A 15,257-nucleotide genomic window follows, 5' to 3' on the forward strand; every position below is an offset into this window, starting at 1 on the left:
TATTCCCCTTCTTGAACAAGGGAACCACATTTGCTAGCCTCTAGTCTTCTGGCACTACTCCTGTAGACAACTAGGACATAAAAATCAAGGCCAATGGCTCTGCAATCTCCTTCCTTGCTTCCCAGAGAATCCTAGGATAAATGCCATCAGGCCCAGGGGACTTATCTATTTTCACCCTTTCCAGAATTTCCAACACCTCTTCCCTACATACCTCAAAGCCATCCATTCTAATTAATTGTGACTCAGTATTCACATCGGCAACAATGTCCTGTTCCTGAGTGAATACTGACGAAAAGTATTCATTCAGTGTCTCCCCAATCTCCTCAGCCTCCACACGCAACTTCCCACTACTATCCTTGACTGGACCTATTCCTACCCTAGTCGTTCTTTTATTCCTGACATGCCTATAGAAAGCCTTTAGGTTTTCCCTAATCCTACCAACTAAGGACTTTTCCAAGCCACGCATCCTAAGTCGTGCCTCACCACATCATAATTTCTGTGCCCCCAGCTATAACTCTTGCCCTGCAGTGCAAGGCAGATTGAAATGGTCAATGGCTTAGATTTCATTTTTATGCCTATTTTTAGAGGAAAAAATTACTGTTTTTGTTACTTGCGTGAAATGTGTGTTTGAGATTAATATCAAATGTTTCATGCCTTGTTTCCTCCATTTCTGGTGCAAAAGCTTCAACAGTCAATGTGAAGCCTGTGTCTAACACTGGATCCCTGCAACGTTCTCGCAGTGATATTGATGTGAATGCAGCTGCTAATGCTAAGTCGCGCTTGACTGCCACTCCAAGTAATACACCTGGACACTTCAGCTCAGCAGCAGCTCTACCTCCAGGGTCCTACGCTTCACTAGGTAAGAAGCACAGTGACATCTTTTTTGTTGAACTGCTTATGTACCACAGTCCTCAAATAGGACCATTGTTGTAGGTTGCCTAGGATTTCAAGCGCAACGAAAGGGATGTTCTATACCGAATTTGAAAACTGTGTTCATGATCTAAGTTAGAAATGTTGACACCCCTTTGGGGAGTTTTAGTATAGGATCAGTTGCTGAATTAGGTGACCAGAGACAAGTGAAACCTCACAGCTACTTGTTATTTTTGCATTGTCCTTGACCAGAACAAGCTGACCTATCTATCAACTTTGAAATATAAGTATCTATTGGGTTGTGTCAGAAGAAATGTCTAGCATTGTATGCTGTATGTGTTTGAGACTTGTAGACGCTTGAGCTATCTGAACCAATGTGGGTGCTAATGTACAAAAAAAGGCTGATGGAGTTTTAGGAATTTGCTACTCACAATCATTTTGAGCAACCTTAACTCAAAGATGATATGACAATGTGGAAGCCATGAAATGGAAGGACAATTATAAAACTACATCCAGATTGTATTCTGATATTTTAAAAAAATTGTGGGTAACAGAATGTAACAAAATTAATTAAAATTCAAACGCTATATCTGGATAGAGTTGGATCTTTATTGAAACTAAGAGCCAAAATAGGCCATTTGGCCTTATAAGCCTGCTCTGCTATTCAATATAATTATGGCTGATCTGCTACTCTTCTTGTCATTTCCAATTATCTCCATATTCCTTGATTCCCTTAGCAATTGCAATTTTTTGATTTCTCTCTTAAATATATGCAATTCTTGTTCATAATCTTCTAGGTTAGAGAATTCTGAACATTCTCAATCCCCTAGTAAATAAACGTTTCTATGTCATCATAAATGGCCAACTTTTTTTTTCTTAGACTATGACCCTGTGTTCCAGATTTCCCAGCCAGGGATATCCCCTCAGAATCTACACTGACAACCTCTTAAGAATTTTATATGTTTCAATGAGATCTTCTCTCATTTTTCTTTGACTACTTGATCGGTCCTCATAGAACACACTCTCAACCAAAATCAGTCCGGAAACCTTAGTTGTGCTCCCTCTGAAATAAATGGTAAGAAAATCCAAACTATGCATGTTGCTCCAGGTGCACTCTCAGAAAAGTCTTGTACAATTGCAGTAAGATTCTTACTTTTGTTTTTACTTAAATCCCTTTGTAATAAAGTCTAAAAAGGGTGTTCTCCAAATAATGTAATGCAGTGTTGGATCACTATCTATTGGAAGAGAGTTTTCAAAATTTCTGAGAAATAACAAGAATTTGACAGCCTACAATATTTAATACTAAAACTGGCCAATTTTTAAAGAAAAACTCACTTGAAAGTTATTTTTGTTACGAAAGACTTGGATCTCTTTTAACATTTTATTTTTAATGAAGTTAAGTATATAATTTAGCATAACTGTGTAATAATATTATTATATTACTATATAGGATGCAGATTTTATTTCACCTTTATTATCTGATTTAGGTTCCTTTTTATTTTTATGCCCATATTTTATGCTTTTAATGGCTGCTCCATGGATTTGTAAACGTCTCTACATTTACAGGACCACATGATTCTCTTGTTTACTGTAGGTTAAAATAATGAGCCCATCTTTGCTAACCATACTAACATTTCCCTGTCCTCCCTATCTTCTTTTGCTGAAAGATGGCACATCCACTAAAGCTGAGGGTAAGCAGCTTGTTTTCTGTTACCAGCTGTCTGTCCCATCTTGTGTATTCTGGCTGGTATCTGTGACAACACTGTTCTTCCAGTGGTTTCCATCTGTGACCATAATTGGTACCTCGCATGAAGTGTTGCATGGTGATGCAGTGTGTGTATATATATATTTATATATGTACACATGTATGTATGTATATAAATAAATATATATTTCCTCAGCTAAACTTCACATAGCTGTATTGATCCATGTACCTTATATCTACAGTCTGGGTTCTTTGAGTTCATATTATAATGTTTGGACTCTGCAAAGAAATATATTGTTTTGAGTAATAAGTGATGGCAGAATAGTTTTTCTGAGATAAAAGATCCCATCTTCTGAATGCACTAGATTGAAGTTCTCTTCAACCTGCAGAGTAACAGTTTTTGATGAGAGTACATAAGTAAATTAGCAAAGGATAAGATGCTCCTGGACTCTTCCCTGCATCAAAGCTAACGCTGATCTTTTAGGTTTACTGACAGCATCATTTAAAAGTCAAGGCATAATTAACAAGTCTGTACATTCTCAATGCAACAATGGAAAATAGTAAAATCTGTGTCACATGAAAATTTAGATGTCTAGGTGTTTCTGCTATTTGTAGGTCTCATCAGACAGACTTAATTGCATATATTCTAAGTTGAGTAATCACAGAAAATATTCCTTTGAAAGAGCTATTCTTTTAGCCTATTTTTTGAATAAGTACGTAGGATGAATTAGATGAAAACAGCAAACAAAATGTCTGTTATGCAAAAAGCTGTGGTATTTGTTCAAGAAATCAGATTTTAGATAAAGTTGGTAAGTTTTTAAGACCAGATTTTTAATAGTTTATGTTGAGTTATTTCATTGTTTGCTTTGTTTGTTGTATTGTGTTTCTTCTGTACTGTTCAATTTTGCAATAGTGACTTATTTTCCAACGTGACAGAACTGACACCTTCAATTGTTTACTTCATCTTAAGGGTTTTCTACAAAGAAGGATGGTAAGACGAGTTGTGCAGGCTGTGTGCTTTTGTTGTGAGTTTAGGCTGTGGGAAAGGGCATCCCATTCTATGTGCTGAACTTGTGTATTTGGGCCTATGTCCATCTGTGAGAGATTGAGAACAAATTTCCATTACTTGTGACATAATCTACAGCAAAATTAATTTTTGACACTGTGGCTGTGTATTATATGCAAAGACAAATAGGCAGTGTGACTAGTAATGTAAGTTTGTGCTGCTCACGTGTAACAATTTGTAGTTGGCCTCGTTATGCTCAAGCTTCAGTTCTGTGTGGTATTTGGCAATTTGCTCAGTGCATGTAGTTACAACTTGTTTGTCAGTAAAAGCTTCAAATTGGAAAACAGCTAAAGTGGACCTCTAATACAATTATTATTCTCTAGTTAAGTCATTCTGTAACATGGAGTAGCTCTTTGCTTTCTACTGTTTATGTATTTATTGTTTTGCTCATTCAATATAGCATTAGTGTTACATGTAACTAACTTCTGTGCTGCATCTGAACAATATGACTACGTACAGTGATAATGATTCTGAATTGAATTCTGTATTGTTAGACATATTTACAGGATCTCCAAATGGATAAACCATAGCAATATTTATCATTTATTTTGGAAAAATAACTTTGAAGCTGCAGCTGAGAGATCTTCAGGCACGTAGATGGAAACACAATAGATCTTTGTGGTGTTCTTAAATTCTAAAGATAAAGTTATAAGCCAACAGATTTATAATGATGATTACAGCCTGTTTGTACATGTTGGAGCTTATATTGACGAAGCTGCATCTTGACTCCAACATCACAAGTACATTCCATTGTACTGTTGTAATATTTCCATTTCTAAACCAGCCTTTGTTTCCTTTCTCTTTTGCCTCAGTTAGTTTTCCTAAATATGCTGGAATAATTTGAACTGTGTAGACCACTGGTACTTCAGTGAAATGTCTATAGGTGGGATCCTAGTCAGAGGACATTACTGCTGATTTTTGTTTTCTCTCAATTTCTTCATCTGCATACTCAACTGCGAAAGTCTCACTCAGGGCTAACTGGCATTGGGCACAAGGCTGATTTGTCTATTCCACCAGCCTCTTCTGAATTGGTATCTGGAGCGTCGAATACTGTAACACGAGTATTTGTTTTTTCACACTTTGAATCTTTTGACTCAACCATCCATTGATGTGAAATTTGCAAGTTTAGTACTGTCCTAATGACTATGAACTAAAGCAATGATTGACATGACTTCGTTTGACATGAATTGTTTCCTTAATGAAATGTCATCAATTTTCCTAATTTATGTATTCAGAAACAAAAGTAAACAAGAAAGGTTGACTTGTCAAACATGAACTTTCCACTGAAAATTTCAGACTTACTCATTCCGACAGGAATTGCAGCCCAAGGCCAGGATCAGTCATTGACTCTGCTAAAGCGCTCATTCCGATACCAAGAATTGAGTTTTCTTTTTCTGCCTTTTGCAGGTGATCATGTTTTTGTAGCTGGATGGATAATAGATTTTTCCATTGATTTGTTGGGATGGGTCTTTTTTCCCTTCTTTTTGTATATTTGGAATGCTAGTGAAGCATTGCCAATAAGTATTTTCCCCCATTAACAACTTCCAAAATAGAGTAATTTGCAAGTCCAGATAATTTGCAACAAATCTTTTTGTAACTGTCTGTGGCAGTTCCTCTTGTCAGTTTATTTTTGATTCAAGTCGACTTCATTTTGCATTAATTCTCCTGATTGCAATTGATTTTCTTTTTATTCCTTGTGCTTTATTAAAATTCTTGGTCATTTATGCCTCACTCTGTCCAAGCACCCTATGATCTGTATGTTCTTGCTTACTATGATCTGCCTGTATTGCTCCCAACAAAGCTTTTCACTGTACCTAGGTACATGTGACAATAAATCAAGTCAAATCACTTCAGTGTTTTTCAGCTTATTACAGTTTGAATACATAGTGACCACATTGTGAGAAAAAATGATTTTCACGTTTGTAGCAAACTTAAGAGTTGGGACAAAAAAAAGTAGGAAACAATTAGCGTAAACCAGTGAGAAGGGGAAACCAAGAACAAATTATAATGAATTGGATTTATGGAGAGTTGTTTGTAAAGAGTGTGAAGAAAACCCTTTTTTCTAATTAGGTGGTTCACAAAACCATGTTGAACAGGACTCTGTGATGTACTGTACGTTTTTCTGTGACAAGTGGATTCTTGTTTGCTTCTCCTCCATAATTCCAGCTTCCTGTTGTCAGCAGAGCAGTTGATTTTGCAACTGAGTTGTGAAAATTGCATTTTAGTGATCTTTGTTCTTGAAAAGCTATTACTTGAAATAGCTTTATTTTGAGTAAATTGTCAGAAGTAAGACGTTATGGGAAATTTCTCCTAATCATGATAGGTGGTATAGTGGGTAGTGAAGAAGATTATCTCAGAGTACAACAGGACCTTAATCAGATGGTTCAATGGGAGTTTAATTTAGATAAATGTGAGGTGTTGCCTTTTGGTAAGGCAAACCAGGGCATGACCCTCAACCTCCTACGCTCCAGTGAAAAAAAGACCCAGTCTTTCTTTCTAACTCAAACCTTCCATATTGGTAACATCCTGGTAAATCTCTTCTGAACCCTCTCGAGCTTGATAATATCCTTCCTATAATTGGACAACCAGAACTGGACAAAGTATTCCAGAAGTGGCCTCACCAATATCCTATACAACCTCAGTCTGAACTCCGATACTCAAAGGATTGAGCAACGAAGGATAGCATGCCAAACACCATTTTAACCACTCTGTCTATGTGTGGCGCAAACTTTAAAGAACTATGTCCTTGAGCCCCCAGGTCCCTCTGTTGTACAACACTACCCAAGGCCCTGCCATTAATTGTGTAAACCCTACCCTTGTTTGTTGTACCAAATTCAATACCTCTCATTTATCTAGATTGAATTCCATCTGCCATTTTTCACCCCATTGACCCATTTGATCAAAATCCTTTTGTAATCTTGGAAAACCTGCACTGTCCATTATGCTATAAATTTTGAGGTCACAAACTTACTAACCACACCTTCTATGTTCTCAACCAAATCATTTATATAAATGAGAAACAAAAGAGGACCCAGAATCCATCCCTGTGGAACACCTCTGGTCAAAAGGCCTCCAGTCTGAAAAGCAACACTCCATCTTCACTCTGTCTCCTGTCATTAAGCCATTTACGTATCCAAATCGCAAGTTCACCCTGAATCCTATGTGACTTAACTTTACTAATTAGTCTACTGGGCAGAACCTTGTTAAAAGCTTTACAAAAAGCCAGATAAACAATGTCTACTGCTCTGCTCTCATTGACCTTTTTGTTAAGTTCCTCAAAAACCTCATTCAAGTTTGTGAGACACTATTTTCCTCACACAAAAGCATTCTGACTATCCTTAATCAATTTTTGCCTCTCTAAATCTCCATAAATCCTATCTTTTATAATTACCTCCAATAATTTATCCACAACCAAAGTCAAACCTATAGTTCCCAGATTTCTCCTTATAACTTTCTTAAACAAATGAACAACATTAGCCATCCTTCGGTCGTCAGGCATCTCACCCATAGTTATAGCTGATGCAAATTTTTCTGCAAGGGGTCTCATAATTTCCTCCCTTACTTCGCTCAACATTTTGGGATACATTAGGTCAGGTCCCGGAGATTTATCCACCTTTATATCCTCTAAGACATACTGAACTTGCTCTTCTGTAATGTGAACTGTTTTTAAAACATCAAAGTTTATTTTTCTCCATTCTCTGGAGTCAATTTCTTTCTTCGCAGTTAAAACTGACACAAAATATTAGTTTCAAAACTCTCCCATCTTCTTGGGTTCAACACAAAGGTGACCTCCTTGATCTTTAAGAGGCCCTAATCTCTCTCTAGTTACCATCTTGTGATCATTCTCAAGGTCCCCAAGACCTCTGGGAGCAGTACATAGTTCCTTGAAAGTGGCTTCTCACATAGATAGGGTGATGAAGATGATGTTTGGCACACTTGCCTTCATTGGTCATAATGTTGGATATAGGAGTTGGGAAGTCATATTGAGGCTATACAGGACATTGGTGAGGCCACTTTTAGAATATTGGATACAATTTTGGTTGCCTTTCTCTCAGAAGGATGTTGTTAAACTTGAGAGGGTGTAGAAAAAAATTAGAATGATATTGCCAGAATTGGAGGGTTTGAGCCATAGGGAGGGTTGAATAGGATGGGGCTTTTTCCCCTGGAGCATCACAGACTGAGGTGTGACCTTATAGAAGTTTAGCAATTCTTGAGGAGCATGGATAGGGTGAATACCCACAGTCTTTTCCCTAGATTGGGAGAGTCCAAAACTGAAGGATATATATGTAAGGTGAGACGGGAAAGATTTGAAAAGGAGCTGAGGGGTCACTTTTTCACGCAGAGGTTAATGCATGTATGGATTGAGCTGCCAGAGAAAGTGGTAGAAGCTGGTAAAATTACAACATTTAAAAGGCATCTGGATGTGTATATGATTGGAAGAGTTCAGCGGAATATGAGTTAAATGCTGGCAAATGAGAATGGGTCAGATTGGGATGTCTGGTCGGCACAGACAGTTGAGACCAATTGTTTCCGTGCTGTCTGACTCTGACTCTGTAACATCTCGGCCTTTTCTGTGTACACATCTCAAGGTTGCAAAGGTTTTGGAATAATGCTGAAAATGGATGGTGGTGTCAAATCCTGTCCTCATGTGATAGTAGGGTAATTGTAAATTTGAGGTGCTTGGGAACATAATAGATCTTGTGCCTCTTAGTTGAACATGCCTTATCCAACCTCCGTACTAAAATGTAAAATATCAACAATGTGACATTTCCATCTTCCAAAGCTGTTCCCCTTGTTATTCCTTTATGCCAGTTAGCGCAGTGTTATGGGCAGTTTTCTTGTTTTCACACTTAAAATTGATGTCCTCGAGGACCCCTAATGACTCACCAAATTAACTTAAGATTCTTAAAACTCAGAGCAACTTCTACTCTCTCAATCTGAGTTCTCCATAAAAATCAGGTCACAGGAATGTCGGTATAGAATTCTGATTAATCATTTTGTCAACACATTAAATTGCCAGTTGAATTTTTGCTTCCTAATATTTTATGCATCAATTCTATTGCAGTCAGTTCCAACTGAAATGTATTGTTCAGTATTTTAAAGATATAATTTAGAATGCTGCCATGTTTTTGCTACACTGTTTATGACAATTATTGAAGTAAAATAGTGCACAGAGGAGCTCAGTGAGGATAATAATATAATGGGATCTCTTGAAAAACAATGCTAATACTTGCGTTATTCACTTGAGTAAAGTACAGTTTTGAGGACATGGGATTAATGTTCTCAATTATTTTTTAAATGATTTCATGTATTAGAATTTGATGTGGTATTTGAATTTGCTTGGGTAGTAGGACACAAGACTATACCCATGAAATGCTGAGGGAAGATGTGGATTAAATTTTATGATTTTTTTTGTCAAGATACTTGCTGTGTGGGACAGGTTGCTGGTGCGTGTGATAGGAATAGATATCTAGTTACGTTTTTCCTTAAAATGAAATAGACATGTTTCTGACCGAGGTAATTGTTGGATAATGTATGTTTGCCCACTGATATCATGCAGTGAGACTGTCACCTGAAGCTTACTTGCCTTGCACTTCAGATTTGTAAAAGAATTTCCCATTGATTTTCTTGAAGTTGGTTGCATTTTTTCCCCTGCAAGGTCCTGTTGTTGTGGTCCTAATAGTGGTGAACATAGATCACTACTATTTAGGACTACAGTAGAACAACAGCTTATGGGGAGTCAAGTTGTATCCTCACTCTGAAAGCCATGCAGCTTATTCCACTATGTGTAAGCATGTAAACTAGTTGCCCTGTTATTTTTACTGAATTATCGAGGGTGGTTCTTACAAGGCCTTACAGTTTATTAAATCGGAAGGAAGTTGAAACACTCCTGCACCCCTGGCTTTGTTGACCCTGCAGACTGGAAGAGAAGAGCAGACCAAGTTTGGAGGAAGAGATGAGCCAGGCGTTTAGAAGTAGGAGGAGGTAGATGGAAAAAGTAAAATATTGGTGAACAATGGCTATATAGCTAGATAAAAAAAATGAATTGATTAAAATGTTGAATTGATACATTCAAAATGAATAGAAACACCAATAAAAAAAAACTTTAAAATGTTGATGCTTTGTTCAACTGAATCGACAGTGGGTCTTTAGCTTGAAGTGCCAAAGAGCAAGTGGATTCATTGGAATTGCAGTTTTACTTGTTCTTTATTTGTTTATGGGTCATGGATTTCTTTGGCTAGGATGCTATTTATTGCCCTTGAGAAGATAATAATGAGTTGCTTTCTTGAACTGCAAGTAATTTAATGCAAGTACACTCTGATGTTCGGGAGGGCAGCTTCACGATTTTGATCCGTGACACAGAAGGAACAGTAATATATTTCCAAGACAGGTGTTGAGTGGCTTGGAGGGGAATTTGCATTAGTGATGTTCCCAAGCGTATATAGCTCTTATCCTTCTAAATAGTAGTGACTGTGGACTTACAAAGTGCTGTCTAAGGGGTTGGGTGAATTGATGATACCACACTGCAACTGGGTGAGCAAGTTCTTACTGCAGCCTATGATAACATTCTGAAAGTAATGTAAAATGCAGTCAATAACATATGCCTCCCCTTAATCACTAATCCCATATCTGGATCATTGCTCCATCTAGTGGACAAGATGATTGATGGAATTGACCAGTGTCTTTTCATCCATTTGTGTGGTTAGCAGCATTGCAAGGATATATATTTTTTCAGTGAAGTTAAATTAGTTCTGAAATTATTGAATAAAAATATTTTGTGGAAATATAATTCTTCTTTCATGATTGAGTAAAAAATAAGTTAGTTCAAGAAAATACCTCAAAAAAAAAAAGGAGCAGCTGTTACAGCCAGAAATTTTTCCCGTCCTCCATCTTGGATTACCCAGAATCCTATCGGAAAGAGGTTGTGAAACTTTAAAAGGGTTCAGAAAATATTTACAAGGATGTTGCCAGGGTTGGAGGATTTGAGCTATAGGGATAGGTTAAATAGGCCAGGGCTGTTTTCCCTGGAGTGTCGGAGGTTGAGGGGTGACTTTATAGAGGTTTATAAAATCATGAGGAGCACGGATAGGATAAATAGATAGTCTTTTCCCTGGGGTTGGGGAGTCCAGAGCTAGAGGGCATAGGTTTAGGGTGAGAGGGGAAAGATATAAAAGGGACCTAAGGGGCAACTTTTTCATTGAGGGTGGTGCGTATATGGAATGAGCTGTCAGAGGAAGTGATGGAGGCTGGCACAACTGCAACATTTAAAAGGCATCTGGATGGCTATGTGAAGAGGAAGCGTTTAGAGAGATACGGACCAAGTGCTGGCAAATGGAACTAGATTAGGTTGGGATATCTGGTTGGCATGGATGAGTTGGACTGAGAGGTCTGTTTGTGTACTGTATATGTCTATGACTCTAACTTGGAATTAAGTAGAATGAAATCTGTTCATATTTGATTGGCAATAGGTATGACATTGGCTAATGGAATAGTTCATTGTATTTAAAAATTAAAACATTGATTTTTTGTTCACACTTGTACTGTTGCTGCTCTATCCTACAGGTGTATTTTTTGTTTCATAGTGTATTTTTTGTCAATTTGAATTGCTTTGGAAGTCTGATTTCATCTATATTCGATTTCAGCTGTGTAGACACATTCACTTCAATCGTGGTGTAAAACTGCGCATTTCAGACTGGCAAAATAGCAATTTACACCAACTGTTTTTTGTTACCTCCTTGAGGTTAGCCGTATTGATGTTTGATGACGATATAAAGGCTTGGGCAACCAAGTGTGTGTCTCAATGTTGGTAATCAGATAGTTATTTTTTAAAGGAAGATCCAGAATTGCTTGAAATACAATTTATATTGTATCCCCAGTAGTACTGACTGTGAACCAATTCCATTTGTTGAAGTGAGCAAGGGGTATATATTTGGTAAGAATATTATCTGATAACTATTAGCAGTTTTTAAGTTTCTAGTTCTCTGACTGAGTCTGCTTGTGTACATGTGCAGGTCGAGTGCGCTCTAGACGTCAGAGTGCTGGGAGTACCACCAGTGTAGCCAGTACGCCCTCTGATACCAGAGGCCGAAGCCGAGCTAAAGTAGTGTCTCAGTCCCAACGTAAGTGAAACAAATAAATACTTCCTAGTAAATTTTACGGATTGTAATGTTTGAACTCTAGGGATTTTAGACTGTTGTTTTTGTTTGTTCTATTATATTCTCACCAACCTATTACACATTGTGATTTCTCTTTTAATCTGCATTTATTTTAACATTTACTCCTGTGCAGTGGCAATTGATTTCACAAAATAATTATTTCCTTGCGCTTAAGTACACTTTTTGCCACACGGAGAACCTGATTGTTATGCCACCTTTATAGGTAACCTGAGTCTATAAGCAGGGTCCAGTAGCTACCTTGCTGATTTTTGTTTTATTTGAGAAACTATTTATTTTACTTTGATCCCTCCCTTTTTATTTTAATATGCACAAATTAGCAATTTAATAGTTTAAGTGGTGCAATCTTGCTTCATTACTATTGTGCATCAGTATTTATGTATGTAAAATTGATGAAAGTATTTAATACTGCAATTAACATTGGAACAAGGCTAAAATGTATCTCTGATCTGTAAGATGTTTGAAAAGCTTGACTAAATTGATGGCCATGACAATTCTAGTAGTCTTGCATTTCATTAATCTTTCCATTCAACTTCTTGCACCTATCCCTTTTATCTGCTTCCATGCTCAGGATCCAGATCAGCTAATCCTGCAGGCGGTAAGGTTTCTCTTCACCTACAAGAGTAATTTAACGTGCTGAAAAAATACTTTCTTTTGCCATTATATCCTGGTCATATTAACATGTACAATACGTACTTGCTTAGAAACTGATTTTTTTTTTCCTCTCCTGTGAACCACTTAACCTCTTGTCTCTTGAAATGTAATTCTGTGTCCCTTTCTATGAGATTTGGAACCATTAGTACTTGCCTGTTGGCCTTTTAAATGTGTGCAGTTACTGATTAAAGATTTAAGGCATTAAATTCAGAAATTTAATATTAATTATGAATTGATAGCTTTTCTTTTAGCTTCTATTAAAAAAAAAATCATAATCCTGACCTTGGAGAACCGACAGACATTTCAGTTTTGAAGTTTGTGCTGTTAACATTTAATGTAGTGTTTTACAGGTTTCAAAGTGCAAGTTTTGCTCGCAATTATTTTAAAAAGCTTGTTCTCTTTAAGTTTGATTATAAAGTAATGAGCTCAGTGCCTTTTTAGCAGGTATTGATTTTTACCACCACTAATTTTATCCTGCACCATTGTCACTACCAACTTAATTTGACTTTTCTAGATATCTCAATTAAGCTAGCTTTTTGTTGTTGTTTTTGCAGCTGGAAGTCGATCCAGTTCACCTGGAAAGCTTCTTGGTAGTACATATTCCGGCATGAGTAGTGGGCCGCAGAGAGTATCTGTTGCACCTCAAGCATCTGAGAAACGCAGCAAAATCCCTCGCAGCCAGGGATGCAGTAGGGAAGCCAGCCCCAACAGATTGGGCTTGGGTAAGACTTAATTATCCAGACCACAGATGCTTACTAATGTGCCTTCTAAACTGCATTTGTCGCTTAATTATGAATGGAAGGTGGATTTATAATGGAAAGGAATGAATATTACTGCTATAATTACACTCTCTCATTATTGTTGTCGTCCTTCTCAAATCAGTACTGACATAGGAAGTTAAAATAAAAGCATAAAAATAACAACTGAACACATAGTTTTAAAATAGATTCTGAATTATGTCTGTGTACCCAGATCTAATGATTTCCCACCCTGTAACCCTACTTCACCTGAAGAGTCTATTAGTTCTTGACGACTCACATGAAACACCACAAATTAACTACTGTTGGTGGGCAAGTATCCAACATGTACATGCAAATAACATTGTTCATAAGGAAAATGGGCAAAAAAATGTAGTTTTACTCTTGGACACTGGTAACAAGGTTTGTTCTGTAAAGTTGACCTTGTCTTCCCTACTTCCTTAATGTAATGGTTATACTTAATCAATACATTGCCCCAACACTGTACTTTTTATGACTCTTGAAGCACCTTTGTGAAGTGACACATTTATGTTTCTTATTTGTTTTTCTCCAGTGAGAGTTATGAAGTCTATCGGATTTAATGATATGCATTGAAGCTTTGTGGAATCCAATATTTCAGCTGATTTTGCAGTCATTGAAATATGTTGATATAGGGGGCGGCACGGTGGCACAGTGGTTAGCACTGCTGCCTCACAGCGCCAGAGACCCGGGTTCAATTCCCGTTTCAGGCGACTGACTGTGTGGAGTTTGCACATTCTCCCCGTGTCTGCATGGGTTTCCTCCGGGTGCTCCGGTTTCCTCCCACAGTCCAAAAATGTGTAGGTTAGGTGAATTGGCCATGCTAAATTGCCCGTAGTGTTAGGTGAAGGGATAAATGTAGGGGAATGGGTCTGGGTGGGTTGCGCTTCAGCAGGTCGGTGTGGACTTGTTGGGCCAAAGGGCCTGTTTCCACACGAAGTAATCTAATCTAATCATGTGCAAACCTTACAATGCCAGTATCTGATTTAAAATGATTAAAATGTAATGCAGCATTATGATAAGATTTTGTTTAGTGAGAGCTAATCCTTTTGAAGATTTAACTTCCAAGAAAAATCTATTCCTTCCCTTTAGTTCTCATCAGTGTAAAACAAAGGTCACCATAGTATATGTGTTTCATTTATTGATGCCTAATAAACCGATAAATATGAGCAATTTGACCCTCTTTTCAGTAATCAATAATCAATAACTTAGAAGTAAGAAAAGGTGTTTGTTCTATTAATTGGAATTAAAGAATGATTTGAAGTAGTTCTCACAAAGTTGTTGCATTTCCATAAGCTTATTTGATTTGCTATGTAAATGTCACATTTGGAAATGTAAAACTATGTCTAATCTTGAGATGTAACAAATCACTTAAAAATCAAAATTATTTTAACATCTGAGGCGGCACGGTGGCTCAGTGTTTAGCACTGCTGCCTCACAATGACAGGGACCTGGGTCTGATTCCAGACACTGGCGACTGTGTGGAGTTTGCACATTCTCCGTGTGTCTGCGCGGGTTTCCACTGGGTGCTCTGGTTTCCTGCCATTGTCCAAAGATGTGCAGATTAGGTGAATTTGGCCATGCTAAATTGACCATAGTGTTCAGGGATGTGTAGGTTAGGTGCATTAGTCAGGGGTAAGTATAGGATAATAGGGAAGTGGAATGCATCTGGGTGGGTTTCTCTTCGGAGGGTCAATGTGGCCTTGTTGGGCCGAGGGTCCTGTTTCCACACAGTACAGATTTTATGATCAAAGTGTTCTCTAACTTAGGGAAGAACATTGGTTTTAAGGGGGAAGAAAAGCTTGTTAGCGCTGATTTCAAATTTGAAGTTTTGATTCGGTAAAAATAATTAATTTTGAGCCTCAATGCCGCTTCATTCACTTTTTTCCCCTCATTCCCTTTCTCCCCCACCTTCTCTTTTCTTCCCTCCACATTGTCCCCCTCCTTTTCTTTGCCCCAACTCCTCCCCCCCCACTCTGCCATCCCCCCTCCTCCGTCGCCCCTCATCTTCC

The 15,257-nt window shown here is 37.7% G+C and overlaps 1 protein-coding gene across 1 annotated transcript in view; it reads left to right on the forward strand.

Annotated features, from left to right (window-relative positions):
* clasp1a (cytoplasmic linker associated protein 1a) overlaps positions 1 to 15,257 on the forward strand; it is a gene marked incomplete at its 5' end in the record, with an annotated part of 162,130 nt that overhangs the window by 38,036 nt on the left and 108,837 nt on the right. Inside the window, 6 exons of the mRNA XM_043694200.1 lie at positions 683 to 859; positions 2,538 to 2,561; positions 3,546 to 3,566; positions 11,654 to 11,761; positions 12,387 to 12,413; positions 13,024 to 13,191. Of these exons, the coding sequence (XP_043550135.1) occupies positions 683 to 859; positions 2,538 to 2,561; positions 3,546 to 3,566; positions 11,654 to 11,761; positions 12,387 to 12,413; positions 13,024 to 13,191 (525 nt within the window). The remainder of the gene's footprint in view (positions 1 to 682; positions 860 to 2,537; positions 2,562 to 3,545; positions 3,567 to 11,653; positions 11,762 to 12,386; positions 12,414 to 13,023; positions 13,192 to 15,257) is intronic.

The sequence above is a fragment of the Chiloscyllium plagiosum genome, chromosome 7 (genome assembly GCF_004010195.1).
Source record: "Chiloscyllium plagiosum isolate BGI_BamShark_2017 chromosome 7, ASM401019v2, whole genome shotgun sequence".
Classification (NCBI taxonomy): Eukaryota; Metazoa; Chordata; class Chondrichthyes; order Orectolobiformes; family Hemiscylliidae; genus Chiloscyllium; species Chiloscyllium plagiosum.